General features: G+C 46.8%; 6 protein-coding genes across 6 annotated transcripts; 3 read left to right on the top strand and 3 right to left on the bottom strand.

Moving 5' to 3' along the window:
- Positions 1 to 1,413: 1,413 nt before the first annotated feature.
- AKAW2_80532A (uncharacterized protein) lies at positions 1,414 to 2,188 on the top strand (the record flags this gene model as incomplete). The annotated part of the gene is made up of 2 exons (XM_041681562.1): positions 1,414 to 1,416; positions 1,484 to 2,188. The coding sequence occupies 2 exons, from the start codon at positions 1,414 to 1,416 to the stop codon at positions 2,186 to 2,188; spliced, it is 708 nt and encodes a 235-aa protein (XP_041548493.1).
- A 425-nt stretch (positions 2,189 to 2,613) lies between these two features.
- AKAW2_80531A (diacylglycerol/polyprenol kinase family protein) lies at positions 2,614 to 3,456 on the top strand (the record flags this gene model as incomplete). Its single annotated transcript, XM_041681561.1, has 1 exon — positions 2,614 to 3,456. The coding sequence occupies one exon, from the start codon at positions 2,614 to 2,616 to the stop codon at positions 3,454 to 3,456; it is 843 nt and encodes a 280-aa protein (XP_041548492.1).
- Positions 3,457 to 5,736: 2,280 nt separating this feature from the next.
- On the bottom strand, positions 5,737 to 7,207 carry AKAW2_80530S (uncharacterized protein; the record flags this gene model as incomplete). Its single annotated transcript, XM_041681560.1, has 2 exons — positions 5,737 to 7,038; positions 7,094 to 7,207. The coding sequence occupies 2 exons, from the start codon at positions 7,205 to 7,207 to the stop codon at positions 5,737 to 5,739; spliced, it is 1,416 nt and encodes a 471-aa protein (XP_041548491.1).
- Positions 7,208 to 10,576: 3,369 nt separating this feature from the next.
- On the top strand, positions 10,577 to 12,508 carry AKAW2_80529A (uncharacterized protein; the record flags this gene model as incomplete). The annotated part of the gene is made up of 3 exons (XM_041681559.1): positions 10,577 to 12,235; positions 12,289 to 12,354; positions 12,413 to 12,508. 3 exons carry the CDS (start codon positions 10,577 to 10,579, stop codon positions 12,506 to 12,508), a joined length of 1,821 nt encoding a protein of 606 aa, XP_041548490.1.
- Positions 12,509 to 14,663: 2,155 nt separating this feature from the next.
- Positions 14,664 to 15,852, bottom strand: AKAW2_80528S (uncharacterized protein; the record flags this gene model as incomplete). The annotated part of the gene is made up of 2 exons (XM_041681558.1): positions 14,664 to 15,165; positions 15,263 to 15,852. The coding sequence occupies 2 exons, from the start codon at positions 15,850 to 15,852 to the stop codon at positions 14,664 to 14,666; spliced, it is 1,092 nt and encodes a 363-aa protein (XP_041548489.1).
- A 411-nt stretch (positions 15,853 to 16,263) lies between these two features.
- Positions 16,264 to 18,122, bottom strand: AKAW2_80527S (uncharacterized protein; the record flags this gene model as incomplete). The annotated part of the gene is made up of 8 exons (XM_041681557.1): positions 16,264 to 16,614; positions 16,669 to 16,908; positions 16,967 to 17,324; positions 17,393 to 17,557; positions 17,615 to 17,690; positions 17,751 to 17,855; positions 17,904 to 17,928; positions 17,982 to 18,122. 8 exons carry the CDS (start codon positions 18,120 to 18,122, stop codon positions 16,264 to 16,266), a joined length of 1,461 nt encoding a protein of 486 aa, XP_041548488.1.
- Between the last annotated feature and the right edge of the window lie 22 nt (positions 18,123 to 18,144).

The raw sequence follows: 18,144 nt of genomic DNA, 5'->3' as shown, positions 1-18,144 counted from the left end.
CTCATGAGTGGCAGAAGTTATTGACGTTTACATGCGCAAGCAAGCATGGAACCAAGGTTGCACTGCATCCTGATCCTGCCATGTTGCATTGAGGACTGGTATCTTGTCGAACTAGATATGACGGGAAGATTGTTTAGCATTTTGTAACTATCCATTTCCATAAGAAACGTGGGCTAGAAACATGGTTACGCAAGTGACCAGTGCTTCCGACAAAAAGCAGTTTAGTCATGTTGATAAACTATTCGCAGTACTACCATGGTTGCATAACGAAACCTCCGCGGAAAAAGTCACTTATCAGGGTCTTAATATGGATCGGCATGTAACTGTCACCCTGCCGCTAGATGAGCAACATCTCGCAATTGTGGAACGACATTGGAATATATGATATCGCATGTACCTCTACGGCGATGAAGTGTTACACCATCTGAAAGATGTCTCCGATCTCCAAGTCCGAGGATAGGAACTCAGCTATCGTGCACGCCAACTTTGAGGAAGAAGGGCAAATTAACTCGACGACGAATCTTGCATTAGACTGGAAAGCAGGGCGCGCCGAGTATGCCACCATATTAGTCTTATCTACCATCAGCGTACTTACAGCCTTTAACTCCACTGCGTTTGCTCCGACAATCTCAGTAAGCACATCCTACATTACAGCATCTGGTTACGCCGCGGCTCATAATATTTCTGCAGGTGATTGCCCAAGATCTCCATGCAGGTGCCACGGCCAGCTTCTGGGGACAGACAGCGTACCTTCTGCCTTCGGCCTCTCTACAGCCAGTCATGTGCTCATTATCAGAGGTATACGGGCGTAAAAGCGTATTGCTAATTTCCATACTGTTCTTCGCAGCCGGTGCGGTTGGTCCTGCAGTGGCAGAAAGTATAGGACCCTTCATTGCCGGTCGTACAGTCCAAGGGATTGGAGGTGCAGGCCTCTTATCCCTTCCAAAAGTCATAACGACAGATATATTCCCGCTCAGACAGCGACCAAAATACACGAGTCTACTCCAGATTGCCTCAGCGCTCGGCATGATGCTAGGTCCAGTAAGCGGGGGTGCGCTAGCTCAGAATATCCACGAAGGCTGGCGATGGATCTTCTACATTACGTTCCCCGTCTGCACTGGGGCTTTCCTTACTATTTGGTTAGCTTTGCGTTTGCATATCCTGGATAAAAAGCACAGGGTTAGTTGGGTCAGCAGTATACTCCTTGGGGGTAGTTTGATGTGTCTGTTGGTACCAGTTTCGTGGGGCGGGATCCTGTACCGTTGGGGCAGTTTCCGCACACTGCTCCCGTTGTGCATAGGCGCTGCTGGCCTTGCATTCACATTGCTTTGGGGCCATTGGGACCAGAGTTCTACGGTTCTTCGAAATCACTCCTCCTTAGCCTCATATCTCGCATCTATCATACAAGGCATAATGGTTAGTGCATACATTCTTGTCGAGTCACGCTTTTATGATCAGTCAATTGATATAGTCCTGCATGCAGCTATCCGGCACGCTATATGCATGTTCGCTATATCTTGAGGGCATCAAAAGATATTCACCGCTTGTCACGGGTGCTATACTGCTCGCTATGCTGGGAACCATGATTCCTTCCGCTCTTGCGGCATCTCTGCTGATGACACGCTTAGGAAGGTACAAACCTTGGCTTTTCGTCGGATGGGTCTCAACATTGCTGGGCACTGGACTGCTATGTTCAGTCAGTCTGCAAAGCTCAACTGCGGGTTCTATTGGAAAGCTTATTGCAGTGGGCGCTGGTCATGGAGTTTTGTTAAACTCGCTCCTCTTCGCCGCTCAGGCAGTGGTACCAGGCAAAGATGTTGCATACGCGACTGCAATATACACAACCACGCGGGCTCTTGGTTTCACCCTTGGTGTTGTCATTGAAGGGACATTGCTGCAGAACTTCATTACAAACCGCCTTGCAGACTCTGACGTTGCGGTTGCGGCCAGCATCGCAGAAAATGTTACAAGTTATGTAGCAGCGCTGCAAATGAATTCACCGCTTCCCGTACAGCGGCGGATCGTTGAGGAAGCGCTCATTTATGGATTTCGTTGGGTCTTCATAGTCCTGACGATTATTGGAGGGGCGGGACTGGTGTGCACTGTAGCGATTGCTACGCGCAGCATGGATAGACCTCTTGAATCAAACCATCGGTTAGAGGCCTCTAGGGCACAGCCACAGTCTTGAATACATTTATAGGCCATTGGAGTGCCCATTCCCTGCCGCATCTATCAGTCTCGCTCAGATAATAAACAAGAAGAAATAAAGAGTAAAAAGTAATACCAACGAGTGTCTTCCACTGTTACAAGTCTCGATTGTGAATCATGGGTAGTCCTTGATACCAGGGAACCCGTTTCCCAGTAGAATTTAGCCTGAGACCCGCAGTCCCAGTCTGACAGATGCACTGTTACATTTTCTAAAATGCACATCCATTGCGATGGTGTAACCGCGAGGAAGCATGTACCTATCTTCATGATTCATGACCAGGACGCCGAGAAAGTATCAGGCCTCGTCCCCAAGGGTACGCTTACTAATTGCTACTATAACATCCCACCAAAGCCCCGTATGACCGGACCGAAATGAAAGAACCCCATGTTAGACTGATCGACAATATGGCATCTACAAACATCACTTTCTCAAGTTCCCGGTGGCATGCACACCTAGGCCACCTACTGTCCTCAACGCAACCAAAGTCTCCGACGAATGAAGCTCTCTACAACACGGTTCAAAATTACGAGATATCCCGCAAGCTACTCCATATCTCAGTCGGCGTTCTTATCTTTTACTGGCACATTCAAGGGGTTGTTATCGAAAAGATCCTCAACCGGAATCTTAACGCATTAATTATCCTCGCTGCCGGCGACACATTGCGTCACCGTTTCATCTCCATCAGCGCCATCTACCGCCGGGTGGTTGGCTTTCTGATGCGCTTGGAAGAAGCCAACTCTTACAATTCCCTAATATATTATCTGCTAGGGACCTACCTTGTCATGCGCATCTTCCCAGTTGATGTTGCCATGATGGGCATATTAATTCTATCTTTTGCGGACACAGCGGCTGCTACATTCGGGCGCCTATACGCCACCAAGACCGTTTACCTACGCGACGGCAAAAGTTTGGCTGGGACTCTTGCCGCCTGTATTTCTGCGGGCTTGATTGCTGCAGCATTCTGGAGCTATGTTGGGGCTGATCAATACCGCCTTGAACGGACGTCTATGTTCGATGGATCTCTTTCATTTTGCCATGATGCTAAAGGAATGCCACCACACCCGGACTGTTCGGCTATCACAGGTCCCTGGGCTGTCGTAATTATGAGTATTATAACCGGGCTTGTCGCGGCAGGGAGTGAATTTGTCAATCTTTTGGGATGCGATGATAACCTGACCATTCCGCTTCTAAGTTGCTTTGGCATATGGCTTTTCTTGAGTATCTTTGGGGGCACTGGTAGTGCTTAGGGGTTTTCTTCATTTATATGTTGAACAGGCGGATAGCAGGCAGTTGGCCATTAAATCAACAATGTATGTTCAAAGAAGAGATCACTTTTTTAGAAATTTGTCATATAATATGGAGTCGCTGAAGAGCTGAATGGATTTAAAGTCAAACTCATCTTCAATCGCCTGCTGTACTAGCATGAACATTAAACGCTGGCACAAAGCCCTGCGGGGGTAATTTTTCCGCTTCCATCTCCACAAGATGCTTTCCCCTTCGGGCTATCGGAGGCCCAATTGTGAAATATTAAACGCAATAATTGAAAACGCATATAGTCCCGTCTCCACGGAGCCTGGTGTTGTTGTTCGGTTTCGCTGCTCTGATCGGCTGGCCGTTTCTAAACTGTGGCGCAAGTCAATGCTTTCTTGAAGACTTTCATATCCATACACAGTACTTGTTGGTGGCGCAAGTAAATCATACTACTGGGACCTGGGTCGTACCCTGGAAGCTGAGCTTAATTCCATACCCGTTTTGAACTATTGAGCAAAAGGATATTCATCTCTTCCGTGAACCAATCAAAATAACTCCTCATTCATTTTTCCCTCTTCACGGTGTATCAATCTATAAGCACCTGACTTTATTGAGTGGTTATAATGTGTGGAACGTAGCGACCGCAATCACAATGGAAACTACTTGCACCTTAATATCGTCACAACACTCAGCACCGGTTGCCACTACTGATGATGGCGATTCTGGAATCTTGTTCAGGTTGTTGCATAGCAATCAGAATTCTGAAAAGCTATCAAAAACATACAACAGAAGGGATTCGCTGGTGGTCACCCACCCAACTACTAACCTCCCGGCGTGTGGCTTAAGTACGGCTGAGCGGACGGGAAGCCCTGTTTTCCACACCCTATGGTCGTATGTACTTGATGTAGCTAATCAGAGACCTATTGTGGATTCAAATAAGGTACCATATCCACAACAGTATGCCTCGGGATATTGCTCTCTCCAGTTCTTATCCAAAAATGACTTCAGCCTCGCCCTAAGTGGCGTCCTGTGAAAGACACGTTTTTCTATGCCTCGTTGACAGTATGAGTTGTACCAATTGAACAAAATACAAACTTAGTCAAACAGCATTTCTGCAGGTCACTTCCACTAACATATATTTGTTGAGAGCGATCTGCTAAGTTCCCAGTCCTAAGGTAAGGTGAAAGCATAACTACCCCCGACTAACTTGCCTACCAAATGTATTAGATGCACAATCCCACATCTGGGGCTCTTCGACCTTCTATCGAATTCTGAATCTGATTGTTACGACGTACGACATGGCCACATATCTTGTCTTCACCATCCAGCAGCCTACTGGTATTGCATGGCATCTGGGGCAAGAAAAATGAATATGTTTTTTGTATACTACTATACTGCCAAATATGACGTGGAAAACCCATCTGCATCTGAAGATGTCCATATTGTAATGAAACTTATCATGATGAATTCTTGAAGATTCTAAACTATTCTAGTTTGTCCCCAACATTCCAGTATGAGCTGAAGTAATGAGAGGTACTAAAAGACATATAATATTTGAACAGTTAGTATTGGAGGATTGTACAGTCACAGATATATTATGCCAAGTTATTAGAAATAGCTGTTTAGATTTTGGTCAAGGTATATGACGTGGACCTTGCTGCTCAATTTCTTTTCAGGAATATATAAATATAAGTACAGTGAACTTTCTGTATTATTTATAAATAGTCCTAGATTTTTAATCTAGAAATGAGTTTATTATAAGAACATAATTTTCTATAAGAGATAATTTCTTTTATTTTTTCTCCTTGGTTAAAGTCTTTTTGACTGCTATAGTAATACTAGTAAACAGAAAATATAGTTAAGATAAATTTCTACTGATTATATTTAACTGTACTCTTATCTGTTCCCTGGATATACAAGCTACTGATCCAATACTGCTTAGTATTGCGTACCCGCCCTGACTGTGCTCCCGCACCTATAGCCTGGTTAATAACTGTAGTGGAAGATCCTCAATATCTGTTACGTCCTTAGTGTTCACTGTATGAGCGCCCTATCAGTATCAACCGCAACGTCGACCACCAGCTTGTGCTTACAGTATTTTCTTCTGGTTCAGGCACAAGAATAACCATCAGCGCGGGTAGCCCTTCCCCAACTTGAAGCGCCCTGAGCTTGAGCCTTGAAGCAGAACGAGAGAGAAGACTACTTGATCAGGAATTGAATTTCATTCCATTATACTTAGACCAGCTCTTATCAGACAAAGTGTATGTTGTAGTATTTCATAGCGCACCTACTCCCTCAAAGTGCGCCAAGTCCCTAAGTAACGGAGCAACGACAGCATTAAACACACGACCCTGGAACTTCTCATCATCCAAACAAGGCGAATCTACCTCCAGCCAGCAAAGACAGTTATGTACGGCGTCTCTATAGTTTGAGCCACTTTCCTGCTGCACTCTGTTGAGGACGCGGAATGCCGTGATGAACCGGGTTGAGTCTTCGTTTCCTTGCTCATCCTGGGGTCGTCGGAGAGAGGTGATAGATTTTCCCAGGGAGAGTTCGGTCAGAGCTATGCCGAGTGGGAAGAGAACTTGATTGCGGACGAGTGGGGATTGTTGCGTATATTTGATATCCGTGGGTGCTGATGGAGAATTCTGGGAGTTTAGAGACCAGGGGAGGTAGAGATCGCTTGGTAAAACGTCATCGGTTGCATCGTCGTCGTCACCATCATCTGCAGGTAATTGGATGTCAGAACTGTCCCAGTATTTCTTCAACCAGTTGCCGTGGTATTGGAGCACTCCGCACGCAAGACCGGCGGCGATATACAGCCGATGGCGTCTACTACTATTTGGCAATGTTTGCTGCAGTGTTTGAAGCCGGATGGGCTCTGGGTAGCATTTGATGAAGTACATATTGTACCGAACATTCGAGCTCACTTGATCGGCAATGAAGCCCACGGCCTGTGTCGGCGGTTGTGTGTGAGCCCCACCGCGACACAGTACAGTACAGAAGTCTGCGATGGGAGGAACATTGCAAGACTTCTCCTTTGACTCAAAAAAATCCACTTCGACTGTTTTGAAGCGAACCTTAGGCTTTTGCGGCTTTTGTTGGTTTGACCTGTATGTCGGTAGGGCATGGTTGGTGACTGGTGCCAAAGGTTGATCAAATGTGTACGGCTCAAATTCGACCTCCCTACATGTCCACGAATTCTTTGTACCGTTGTCTGAATTGGAAAAGGTTATCCGGTAGGTTGCTGTCTTGCCCACTTTCGGGGTCTCGGCGAAGGGGTTGGATTGGAGCTGCAGATGGGCGCTGTGGGAGCTCTGGCACCGACAGCTCCAGTTGGAACTACCGACAATGGCTCTGAATAGACCCTCTGCGTTCTTTCGTGCTTCTTGAAATCGAGGGAGCAGTCGTCGCCACGGACTGCGCTTCTGCCGACTCGCCTCCAGCTGTGCAGACTGGTCTAACAATGTTCTGAGGACGTCATTCAGGTTCCTAATTCTCTGCAGCATATCCTCATACGTGGCCTTTGAAAGGACCTTCAGAAAGAGGACAATTTGCATTTTTGAAGGAGGCGTATTCTGAAAATATTTCGTAGGTCAGATGTCACTCGAGTAAAATAAAGTTAGGGCATACCTGCGGTCCCCTGGTAACATCAATATCCAGTTTTACTGCCAGACGTCTGAGCATATCATGCAGGCTTACGACATTAGCAAAGAAGTAGGCATGATCGCGGCCCAGCTTAGCCATGAGACTTCTCTCCAGCAAAGGCTCTTTCCAGCCGTCCCCATCCGGGTCGCCGATTAAATCGCGTAACTGGTTGTCGTCGTCGACCACTTCATCGAGGACATGTTGGAGACTATTCTGGAAGATCCTATGTTGAGTGCCCAGCTGCAGCGCAAAGTCCTCCAGTGTGCGCTGGTAGCGACTCAGCCTCTTGATCTGTTCGATGCCGTGGGCGTAGTTGTCAAGCTGGTTCACAACGAGCGGGAGAAGGGGAGAAGAGCGAGCGCAAGCCCGACTGCTTCAACACCCGAGACCATGGCAACGCAGTAATCCCTTGTTTCGGGAGATGTGGGTTGGTGTCGAATCTCATCACGATAACGACAAACTTGACCCCGCATCAGCTAGCTCAGCCTCACTGTGAATTACGGCGTACTATCCGGACAAAAGGGAAAAACCGAATTACAATCTAAGCATTTGCATACCGCCTTTCTAACCGCTTACTTTATTTTTAGTTCTTGTTTCTAAAATGTTTATAATGGCTCGTCCAACTATCGTCCTAGAGCACTATCGGGAAGAGATCTCGAATCTCTATCAAATAGGCAACGTCCCTAGTTCTGTTGCTAAGTTACCCTCTAATCAATACAATGTCCAAGTTAAAATCGTACGGCATGGACTGCTGAAATGCTGCATTATCGGATTAAGATCCTTATGTACCAGTTGGCCTGGGTGAGGAAAAGATCTTTCAAGTTCTCTGTTCAGACGGCTTTGATATCCAAGCTCGTAAATTGCGATTCGTTCGGTAGCCCCAGGGTTTCCTCCGCCAAACCACAAATACCTTTGCTAACCTAGCAACTGTTAATGAGGTCTTATGGAAACTCCGCACGGTGCATTAATCGGTCAAATTCAGGAAAATGGTATGAGAATGCTTAATTAACATTTTCAAAGTAAAAGGTTCATTATCGCCAGGTATAATGAACAATATGTACACCTCTCATAAGCTAGACAACTGCGTACAAGTGACCGGCTGTTTCCACATCCAGAGAACTAGCACCAATGGCTACAAACTACCGGTGGCAAAATATCCAACAGCATCGTGGCGCTTATATTACCCCTGGCCCTAACTTCTTCTCGTCTATTGATGGATACCTTAAGCTAGCCCCGTACGGTATTGAGATATACGCTGCTCTTAATGCATATTTTTGGTATATTATATGGATCAATGGGTATCAGCTCCCCCAAAGCTGTAAGCGCTCGCTAACAGTTCTTGGAGACCCTGAAGGTTACTCAACATCAGTCTTGCTTTGCATGGCCAGGCCAGAGTTGAGAAGCAGTCCTACTTTCTGAAGCCCAGCATGAACTTCAATAGTCTCTATTGTAAATTCAAGTAAGTGATTGCTATCTTTAGGTACGAGTACTGGCCATAAAATCCAGTGGACTAATACACCAATATAAACTGAGTCTTTGTACGCCTAATACTACTTGATACTAGACTACTCGAAGAAGTAGGAATATATATATGGTCTTTAGCAAGCCAAGTTATATTTTATATTCAAACCTCTAGTTTGCTAATCAGGTTTGGTTTAAATGCCATCTATGTTCTTCATGTCTGCCTGCAAATTGTTTCCTTTGTTTATTCTTGGCATGACCATAACTTAGGTGCAACCTAGCCGCCCACATCTAGTTTGTGGAAGGCTTGTGTAAATCGTAGATTCCCATCTGCAGGAGTGAAGTACCAGGGTTTCTAGTCTAATATGGAGCTTGTTAAGGCTTTGCACAAATGTACGAGAATATGGTATGTTTTTATTCTCTAATAAGATCACTTACCAAATGGTATAATAGATAAAGGTAAAAATCTCAGTAGGTAAAATTTATAGCTGGACCTAAATCCCCTTATTAGAGTTTGCCAGCCTGCATATGACCTTTTCCTTTAGAAATTAAATGTTAGATATATCTGGACATGTTAATCAATCCCAAAGCTTAGTTCAACATGATCCTTGGTTTAGGAAGGCAGGATGTCAACCTTCTGTCACAGTTACTCCATCCGCTCCTTTCTCACCAAGCCCTCAAAAACCTACGGAGGGTTTTGCCAGTGCCTACCAAGACAACAAAGACGTCGACGGCGACGACGACCACCACCGCACGCCCGATATGCCTATGTCCGCACCGACGCAGAATGACAGCTGCTGACCCAACCTTTTCCTTAGATCCGTGGCAGAATATCAACCAGGAATATAGAGCAGCATCGTCCCTTGTACATCGATTATCTGCTACTTCAATCAAGGGGCGTACGACATGTCCAGCCTTGTACACATGCCGCAGCGTACAAGGACGCTGTTGCCCCCTTCCCAAATGCCGCCATGTACCAGGCGAATTCGGTGGGGAATGCGCAAATAGTAAATGGCCTGGCCGGGCTCATCAGTACTGTATACGAGATGAATTTTGGGTGGAGCTAGGGCAGCAGAGGCTAGGTCTTCCTGATTAGGACAGGATAATGCACGAGGACAGGCTGTCATTCGTCCAATCAACTTCGAGAAAGAGGAGGCTGATAAGGAGGTTCCAATCCCATTAGACGAGAGGCAAGGGGAAGAAGAAGGGACAAAGACATTCCAATCATCCTGTCAGGTAAATATGATATTTCTGCTCCCATTTGTCTGCTAGATTGAGGACCCAGCGCCCCACTTTTACGGGTCCTGTTGTACAACACATGAGCAAGGGTGTTCGGGACAAGTAGCCAGTTGTACGGTGAATTTAAGCAAGTCAATTTATTTTCTGCTGGCAGAAATGTAAGCAGTTACTAGTGCTTACGCTGTATTCTAGTATTGACCCTTCTGTCTGAATCGGTCGCCGTAGTGGGTATAGCCCAATAGCGCACCGCGCACCGCGCACTGCGCATAAGCATCATAATCACAGTAATAATAAGAATAATTTCCATTTTACTTCTCCGCATCAACCTATATCGTGTCTACAATATCTGACCTGACCCGGGCTTGTCTCAAGGAGCTCCACGAGCTGATCACTTCCGGTGCCTTCGTTCAGAGTCAGAGTGCAGTGCCACTGCGGGCGTGGAAAGACGAACTCGGGCGTCTGCGCCTCTGGGCTGGCAACATCGGAGCTCGTCAGACTGGCCAGTCATCCCTGGATTATCGCTTGAGGGATGCTTCGCATATCAAGAACCAGACCGTTAGAATTTTAGAGGCGATAAAGAAACTCCTTGCAGAGTTAAGAAACAGCCTCAGTGGAGAAAAGGAAGATGTAGAAGACGACCAGCTGGATGAGAACTTGCAAAGCCTCATCACAGAGTTGAATCTAGATAATCCGCCAGACTCAATATTGACTGTTTCAGAGGCCCACGAGAGCCTGGTCAACAAGGTATCACAGCTGTTCGACATCTCCATGACGGTCCGCAAGCCCGCCCAACAAGACCGTCTGATCGGAACCGAGAAGAGCGATGCAGAGCCCTTCAAATTTAATTTTCATCAGCATGTGTCACATAAGTATCCACAGGCGGAGAATCAGCTTGTTGAGCGAATTAGCTCTGCAATGGCTCGGCAAAGAGCGATCCTGAAATACCGAGAGAGACATCACCTAAAACTCAATCAGGGCTTGAACATTGGAGCCGATGACAATACCACAGTACAACTATCAGAGACTGTCGCAAGTGCATTCAAACTGGAGACACCCGGTCAGAAATCAGATGACCTGATGAGCAACTCCGATGCGTCCTTCACCTCATACGCAGGCAGTCTGCTGTCCGGAGGCGAGAAACTGGCAATTCCTGCATTTCCAAGAGAAGCCGCAGAACGAAGACCGTTTGAATGCCCTTACTGTTACTATATCATTACATTGAAAGACCGGCAGGCCTGGGCAAGGCATATATTCCGCGACCTATCGCCGTATATTTGCATCTTCTCCGGTTGTCCGACACAAAACAAACTTTACGAGAGCCGGAAGGCCTGGTATCGCCATATTCGTCAAACACACATGGCGAGCCAGGATGTACGAGGAAGCTACGCATGTCCGCTATGTGCTGAAGATTTGCTTCCGATGGCTTCTTTCGAAAAACACGTTGGTCGCCATCTGGAAGAGCTGTCTCTGTTCGTGCTACCTCGGGGCACAGAGGATGATGAAGTCCTCGACGATGAATCCGGGAACGACGAACCAGAGCATGGAGAATCGGATAGCGGCCAGGAAACCGAAAGTGGTGCAAAGCTTGGAGAAGACGATGATATCTTCATGACGCTGAATGGGAAAACGATGTGTTTTCCCAAAGGGTCTTTGGGAGGGAAGACCATCAGTGTGCGAGCTGGCGAAAATGGGACCTTGACCCTGGACGTTAAGAGACCTTCAGGTAGGGATGATGCAGCTACAAAAGCTACTGGGCTCGATCCCTATGTGGTTGCCCCAGAGGGCGCGGAAGAACCTGAAACTCGAGGCCGAAGAATGTCTACAGGAGGATCAAGCAACGTAGAAAGACATCCCAGAGCACGAGACCGAGCAAGATCCCGTCAAGCGGCCCCTGCGAGTGCCTCTCCACCACGAACTCAACGGCTGCGACAAGCCCTCGATCACCTTCGGCCGCAGGAGGAGATCGACCGGCGAACAGACCTCGAAGATCTTAGCCTCCAGGAGGAAATTGAACGACTCGAGCCCAGTGAGCACCAGCTCCAATTTCTTGAGAGACTTGAGGCCGCCGAAAGTAAGAGTTCTGAGAATGAGGAAATGAAGAGGCCGCGTCTCGAAGTGGCAGAAGAGTACCAGAGGGCCATTGAGGAGGAAGCATTGCGGGCGCAGTTTGAGGAGAAGTTCAGGAAGGAAGAAGAAGAAAGAATAGCGAAGGAGCGTAAGATGAAGCAAGCAGCCATAGAGGAGTGGAAGCTTGCTGAGATCAAGAGACGTGAAAATGAATTGAATGAATCCAAGGAGCACCTGAGGGATGAGTTTGGTTATACCGAGGAGGAAACTGAAAGGATCGTGAGGAAGAGAGCAGAGACATCAAAGAAAGACAAGGGACGGGACGAGGACGAGCAGCAGCGCCGCGATACGTGGATCAAGGTAAGCTCACTCAGACAATTTTCCATGCGATCATTTCTGATCTTCAACTCCAGGTTCACCGCAAGTATCTTCTTCCAGACACGCTGATGGCATACCACCTTCCATGGGACTGGGATGAGGTGAGCTCCGTATACAACTACCAAAAAGCGAGGCTGAATTAGTTCTAAACATGTCTAGAATGACGGCAACTATATTATCATCAAGCAATGGATCGCCGAAGATATGCAGGAAGAACTTTTTGCGCACACCCGCCGCATACGGGAAGGTCACTAGGGTGTATAGCACCTCGACTGAGCTTGAGATCAACGACTACTCGAAGTACAAGGAGTACCTTGTGCCCAATAACATTAGAGAACGGTCATTTAGTTCTACTCGATGTCAATATCTGTTTGATTTTGGCGGCTACTTTGCGATTCCCGATGTGTTGCTTTGATCTCAATATTTTACTTTGGAGGATTGCTATTAGTTTGGGATCTTGCTGTGATTACCAAGCATCTACACTGCCAGACCGTAGGTCCCAAATGGACACAGCCCTCAAACAAGCTCGCATAAATTGATGAACTAGATTGAACTTGATGAATACTCACCTTGGCCCTTACCTGCTAGTCCACAGAAACATATTACTGCTAATTATCGGTAGCTAGATGCTATAAGAAGCGGACAATAACTCAATCTTCGCAGAGGTAATCGGGATAAAACGTGGACTGGATGCTAAACACTGAAGCATTCCAAACTGATGGACACTATTTTGACCTGGAGAATGGGGGCAGAAGCTTCGTCAGATCATAACCATGAGCTGTGCTACTACCAAATCATCATCCGAGTGTCGTGAGTCTTACCGTATGGAGCGCGATAATTGATCCATGAAAGGAAAGCGAGACTCATTGAGCCATAGCCTATTGGCCCTTGCGACTGTGTAACTCACCCCAATTCACCTCACCATTGTCCCGTGGTCGTATGTACTTAACATTGCTGTTAAGATATGACAGGAAGACAGTATCTATGCTTCGTGTGTTTACCACTCCCACACATGCATACTTATAAATAATAATTCATTAAGAAAATCTGATATACTCTTCTAATACCTTTAGTTTCTTTATTCTAATTCTCTGATGTACCAGGTTTCATCAACACTTTTTAAAACTGATTTCAGGACTACTACGTCATCAAAAGAAGTTTTCGGAAAGTATTATATGATCAAAATAGACGAATCAGGACAGCAAGACTAGATACGTACATTCAAGATTAACGGCATAGGCATACCAGGCACAAGGGGATATAAGAAGAACAATGATATCATACCTTATTTGAGAAATAAGAAAATGTATTTGGGTATATAAGGGCTGTAGACAAAGGAAAAGGCAAAGAAACATGAACAAAATCTCTTTTACGTATTTTCAATTTTTGTAATATTTTTCTCAAATTAGCGGGTAATTCCAGTAATTCTAGATACCAGGCAAGAAAGGTCCTGCTGAATCGCGATACAATAATTAGCCTCATTAGTAGTCAGATCCGTGATTGTAGGCTTGTGCGCGAGCGGCGTATTACTTATCTTGAATCAGCAGGCTGAATCTGAAGCTAGCACAGATTTACAACTCGTGATAAGCCGCGTGTATCTATCTCACATGTACAACGATGCAAGTAGAATCACAGATGACCAATCAAAATAGACGGTGTCATGATATGCACATGTCCGCAAAATCAAGCATCCTTCATTCTTCATGATCTTACGTGCACGATACTTGTTCCAGCATTTCAGCATACTCAGGTAGTCCTCGGTTGAACACCCAAGGACTCGATATTACACCCACAGATTTCCGACGCTCGAAGCTTTATCAATAACTGTAGCGGAAGAGCCGATATTCGATATCTGTGACGTCCTCGGTATGCAAGACGATCTCGGCAGAAGTGCTGGCTTCCCGGTCCCGCTTACCCCAACTTTCCGGGGAAGGCAAGATTTCGCGGGGTAAATGTGCAGCTCCAGCCCGTCGGGAGATCTTGCATAAGTCTGAGTGAGGTGAGTGGAGTGGACGGAGGAAAGTGATATTCATCTACTTTACCATAATCGGGAGTACGGCAACCCGGTACTGCCGGCGGGTAGCAGGCATGATCACCACCGGAGATGAGGAGCACCGAGAGATACACAGTGTGTTCAGTGTTATGGGCGGCTTCTTATAACCTCAAGACTATCTGCAGGTTCTCCTGAATATAAAGTATATAATATAAATTCTTATGAAGTGCTTACCCTGTAGATTTGTATCAATATAAATAATCACAGTATAATATTTTTACGTTGTCTAACTATCTCTCTTAAAAAGGGTACTAAATATTCTTCTTATTAAAATTTTAAAGTTAGAGTAGTGAATTAAGATTTCATCTAGCTATGAGTATATAAGTTCAAGCAAAACAATACACTCCCACCTAAAACCTAGAAACAACTCCCCACCACCAGCGGCCTAACGCTCGTCCTCTTCAACGCCCACCTCCTCTCAGTCTGCCTCTCCAGCTGCGTCTCAAACCTCCCCCTCAGAAGCTCAAACCAATCCCCCGGCACAAAAAAACATAACTCTGTCCACTCGCGACTTGCCTCAAGTTCTTTCCATGGCGCTAAGAACCCCTCTAGCGACTCCTCAGTAACAGGCTTCTTGCTCTTTTCCCATGGGTTAAGGTAAATAGTTAAATGCAGGCGACGCAAACCGGAAAACGAATGCTGCAGCAGATCGAAGAACGCGGGATAAACCGTCGTCCAGTTTCCAGGAAGATCCGGAGGCGCAGTGTAGGGCATGACCATTGTGATTGCGATGTCCATGCCGGTAATGAGGGCTGTGTAGGGGGGCGCAAGAAGACGCCGGATGATGAAGGGGGTGTCCATGCTGGGGCCTGTGACGAAGGTATTTGTGGTGTAGAGGATGGGCAGGGATTCGGTGTATCTTTTTTGTCTGTAGTTAGAGAGGGCCTCACACAAGATTACCAAAGGGAATAGGAAATAAGGGGTAAAGGAAAAAGGAACAAGAAAGCCACACACACCCCATCTGACAAACCGTCAGCATCGCCGCCACGCCTTGCAACTTGGTTCCCGGGGGTGCTGCTTTCTCCCAGCCCCAAGCCAGCGTCTCGTCCCGCTCATAGAGCGCATTCACACATCGCTCCTCGAATCGATCATCCACCCACTCATCGCTGACCGCGCAGACCCGGTGCCACCATTGCCAATGAGCATCGGCTTTCTTCCCCTTGTCTTTTCCCGTCGGCGGCCGCGCGACAACAGCAGACGGTCTCTTCCACAGATAATCAATGTGCACTCTCCTCCCACCAAATAGCTCCCTGTAAATTATATTACGGACCTCAAGTGGTAGCCTGGAAAAGAATGCGCTTTGAGACTGTGGGTTTTGAGGTCTGGCAGATGATGTGGCAAGGGTTTGGAGTTGGCGCTGGCGGTACTCGGGGTCCGGGATAGGAAGTTTATACCGTCTTTGCTTTTGGTTTTGGGTAATAATGGTGCAGCTGGTGTCAAGGATTCCGGGGGCTTCCGGGGAGGTGCGGCGGGGTGGAGGGTTGGGATCTGGGTCTGCGTCCTTCTTGAGAGGACGGAGAAGCTTGGAGAATATATTGGGGGGCATCCTCCTTCTTTCTTCTTGTGGGTTTGGGGTGGAATGGAGACAGATGGAGTTATATGTTAGATAAACAAAGTGTTGGGGTAAAAGGATGGTTTGAAACAGGGAGGGGGACGGGGGGGGGGGGCTAGAGCTAGTAAGGCTTGTTGGTTGGTTAGCTCCTAACTTATCGAACTTTACTGGTTAATGTAACTCCCGGCCTTCTGGAGAAGATAATTTCTTTTGTTCCTTCTCCTTGGTCAAAGTATCTTTGACTGCTGTGGCAATTGCTAGCGACCAGGAAACATAATTAAGATAGATTGCTAGTGACTATATTTGACTGTATCCGTATTTGTCTCCTAGATCCACAAAGCCACTGATCCAATACTGCTCAGCATGGCGGACCCACCCCAACAGTCCTCCAAATCTAGAGTCTTATCAATAACTGTAGCGGAAGAGTCGATCTTCAATATCTGTTACATCCTCGGTATGCAAAACCACCTCGGCAGAAGTGCTGGTTTCCCGGTCTCGCTTCAGATTCTCAGCCCTGCACAAGTACCAATAAAGGACCATAACTAGTACCAGCACACACCAGGTTACAATTGCAGTAACTACCCCTTCAAAGAATCTGGGCGCGGAATTTGTCTGCCACAGCTGCGGACCTGCGATACAGCCAACACAATAGCCAATGAAATACATCGTGTTGGCCATCGCCCGCTTCGTATTCCCTTTTACATTTGATGCGCTCAGACTAAGAAGGATGACCATCACATCTGAGATGCAGGACGCCTAGCATCACGGGTAAGCGCACGCTTCATATGAGACAGAGGGGTCAAAACGTACTAGCCAAGAAGACACTATCAGTCCCCATCCTGTCGTAAGTGGAAGCTTTAAGAGAAGTATGTTGCCAATCAAGGGAGGGATGGAGAGTAGAATGACCACCAAGCTACGGTTATTGGGAAGGAGTTGGCAGCCGAGTACACCGATCCAGATCGCGACAATTTGAACGGCTCCTGATGGGGAGGTATACAACATCGTTTGATATTTATCGTAGTTGAGGTTCTTGATAATCAAGGAAGCGAACTGATTTGCGTGAGCTTTCTTCATCGAGGAAATGGTTAGAGAGTAAATGAAGGCATACCGTTAGAACTGGCGACTGCATCGTGACGAGGATGCCGAAAGCGAAGATAAACCAAGCTCGGACATCTAATAAAGTCTCCTTCACCTGTGACTTTGAGAAATCGGTCTTATCACCTCCTTCTCTGTCTTGCGCCATTCTCGCCAGTAGGACCTCTCGCTCCCTGTCGGATAGGAACCATGCTTTCTGAGGACCGGTAGGCACTAGGAAGTAGAAGACGACACCAAAGGCGGCTGTAAGTGCACCGCAGACGAGGAAGAGAACCCTCCATGGTTCCAGCCGCGGGTAGTGTTGTTTCCCAATTCCGTACATGAGCAGGCTTCCAAGGACTTGGGCAAGGCCGTTCATCGTCACCCAGATGCTATAGTTTGATTATGACGTAAGTAAATTGTATCGCTCAACGGAGCCTTTCTGAATTCGATTTCTTACCCCACTCTTGAAGCATGTTCCTGTTTTCTGTACCACATGCTAGTGAGGGTCACAAATGCTGGAGAGACAGCCCCTTCCGTAACTCCAAGGAGGAACCTTACAGCCCCGAACCCTGCAAAATTAGTTGGCGCCGCAAGGCACATGCACACGGCACCCCAGAGAACGCTGTCGGTGAACCTGGTTAGAATTCAACGAAATTGTCAATTCTAGCCGCGGACTTACATTGTTGCACCAACGAACTTTGTAAGAGGCAGCCGGCTCATTAAGTATATGAAGGGATACTCTGCAACTAGCTGACCTGGAGAGAGCATCGCGCATCAGTTTGCTAATCCTACAACAGAACAACCGTATCTCTTACCGAGATAAAATAATGATGAGCACCAAGAATACTCAGAACCCTCCAGAGAAAGGTCATCAATAAGCCCGAATACCGACGCGTAGCTAAGGCTCTGCTTGTCGAGGTCTGAAATGTCAGCCAGGGCAGACCTAAAGTCCTCATCCGGCTACTTACATTGAAAGAAGAACACCAAGCACATCTTTGAAGTCGGTGTTAGCATGAAGTCGGGATTACAGGAAAGGGATCACCAACCAATGGTAGAATGAAACAATCGATCTTCCTAACTACGCGTTTTTCTTCCTCCGCCGTAAAATGTAACTGAATAGTCCCGATATCGATGTTAAGATCTTTCGTTGCATCTTGCTCCGCCGTCTTAAGTTCGAATTCCATCATCAGTATGGTAGGTAACTCTTGG

The sequence above is a fragment of the Aspergillus luchuensis genome, chromosome 8 (assembly GCF_016861625.1).
Source record: "Aspergillus luchuensis IFO 4308 DNA, chromosome 8, nearly complete sequence".
Classification (NCBI taxonomy): Eukaryota; Fungi; Ascomycota; class Eurotiomycetes; order Eurotiales; family Aspergillaceae; genus Aspergillus; species Aspergillus luchuensis.
The sequence above is the reverse complement of the archived record's forward strand: the minus strand, read 5'-3'. Positions and strand labels throughout refer to the sequence as shown.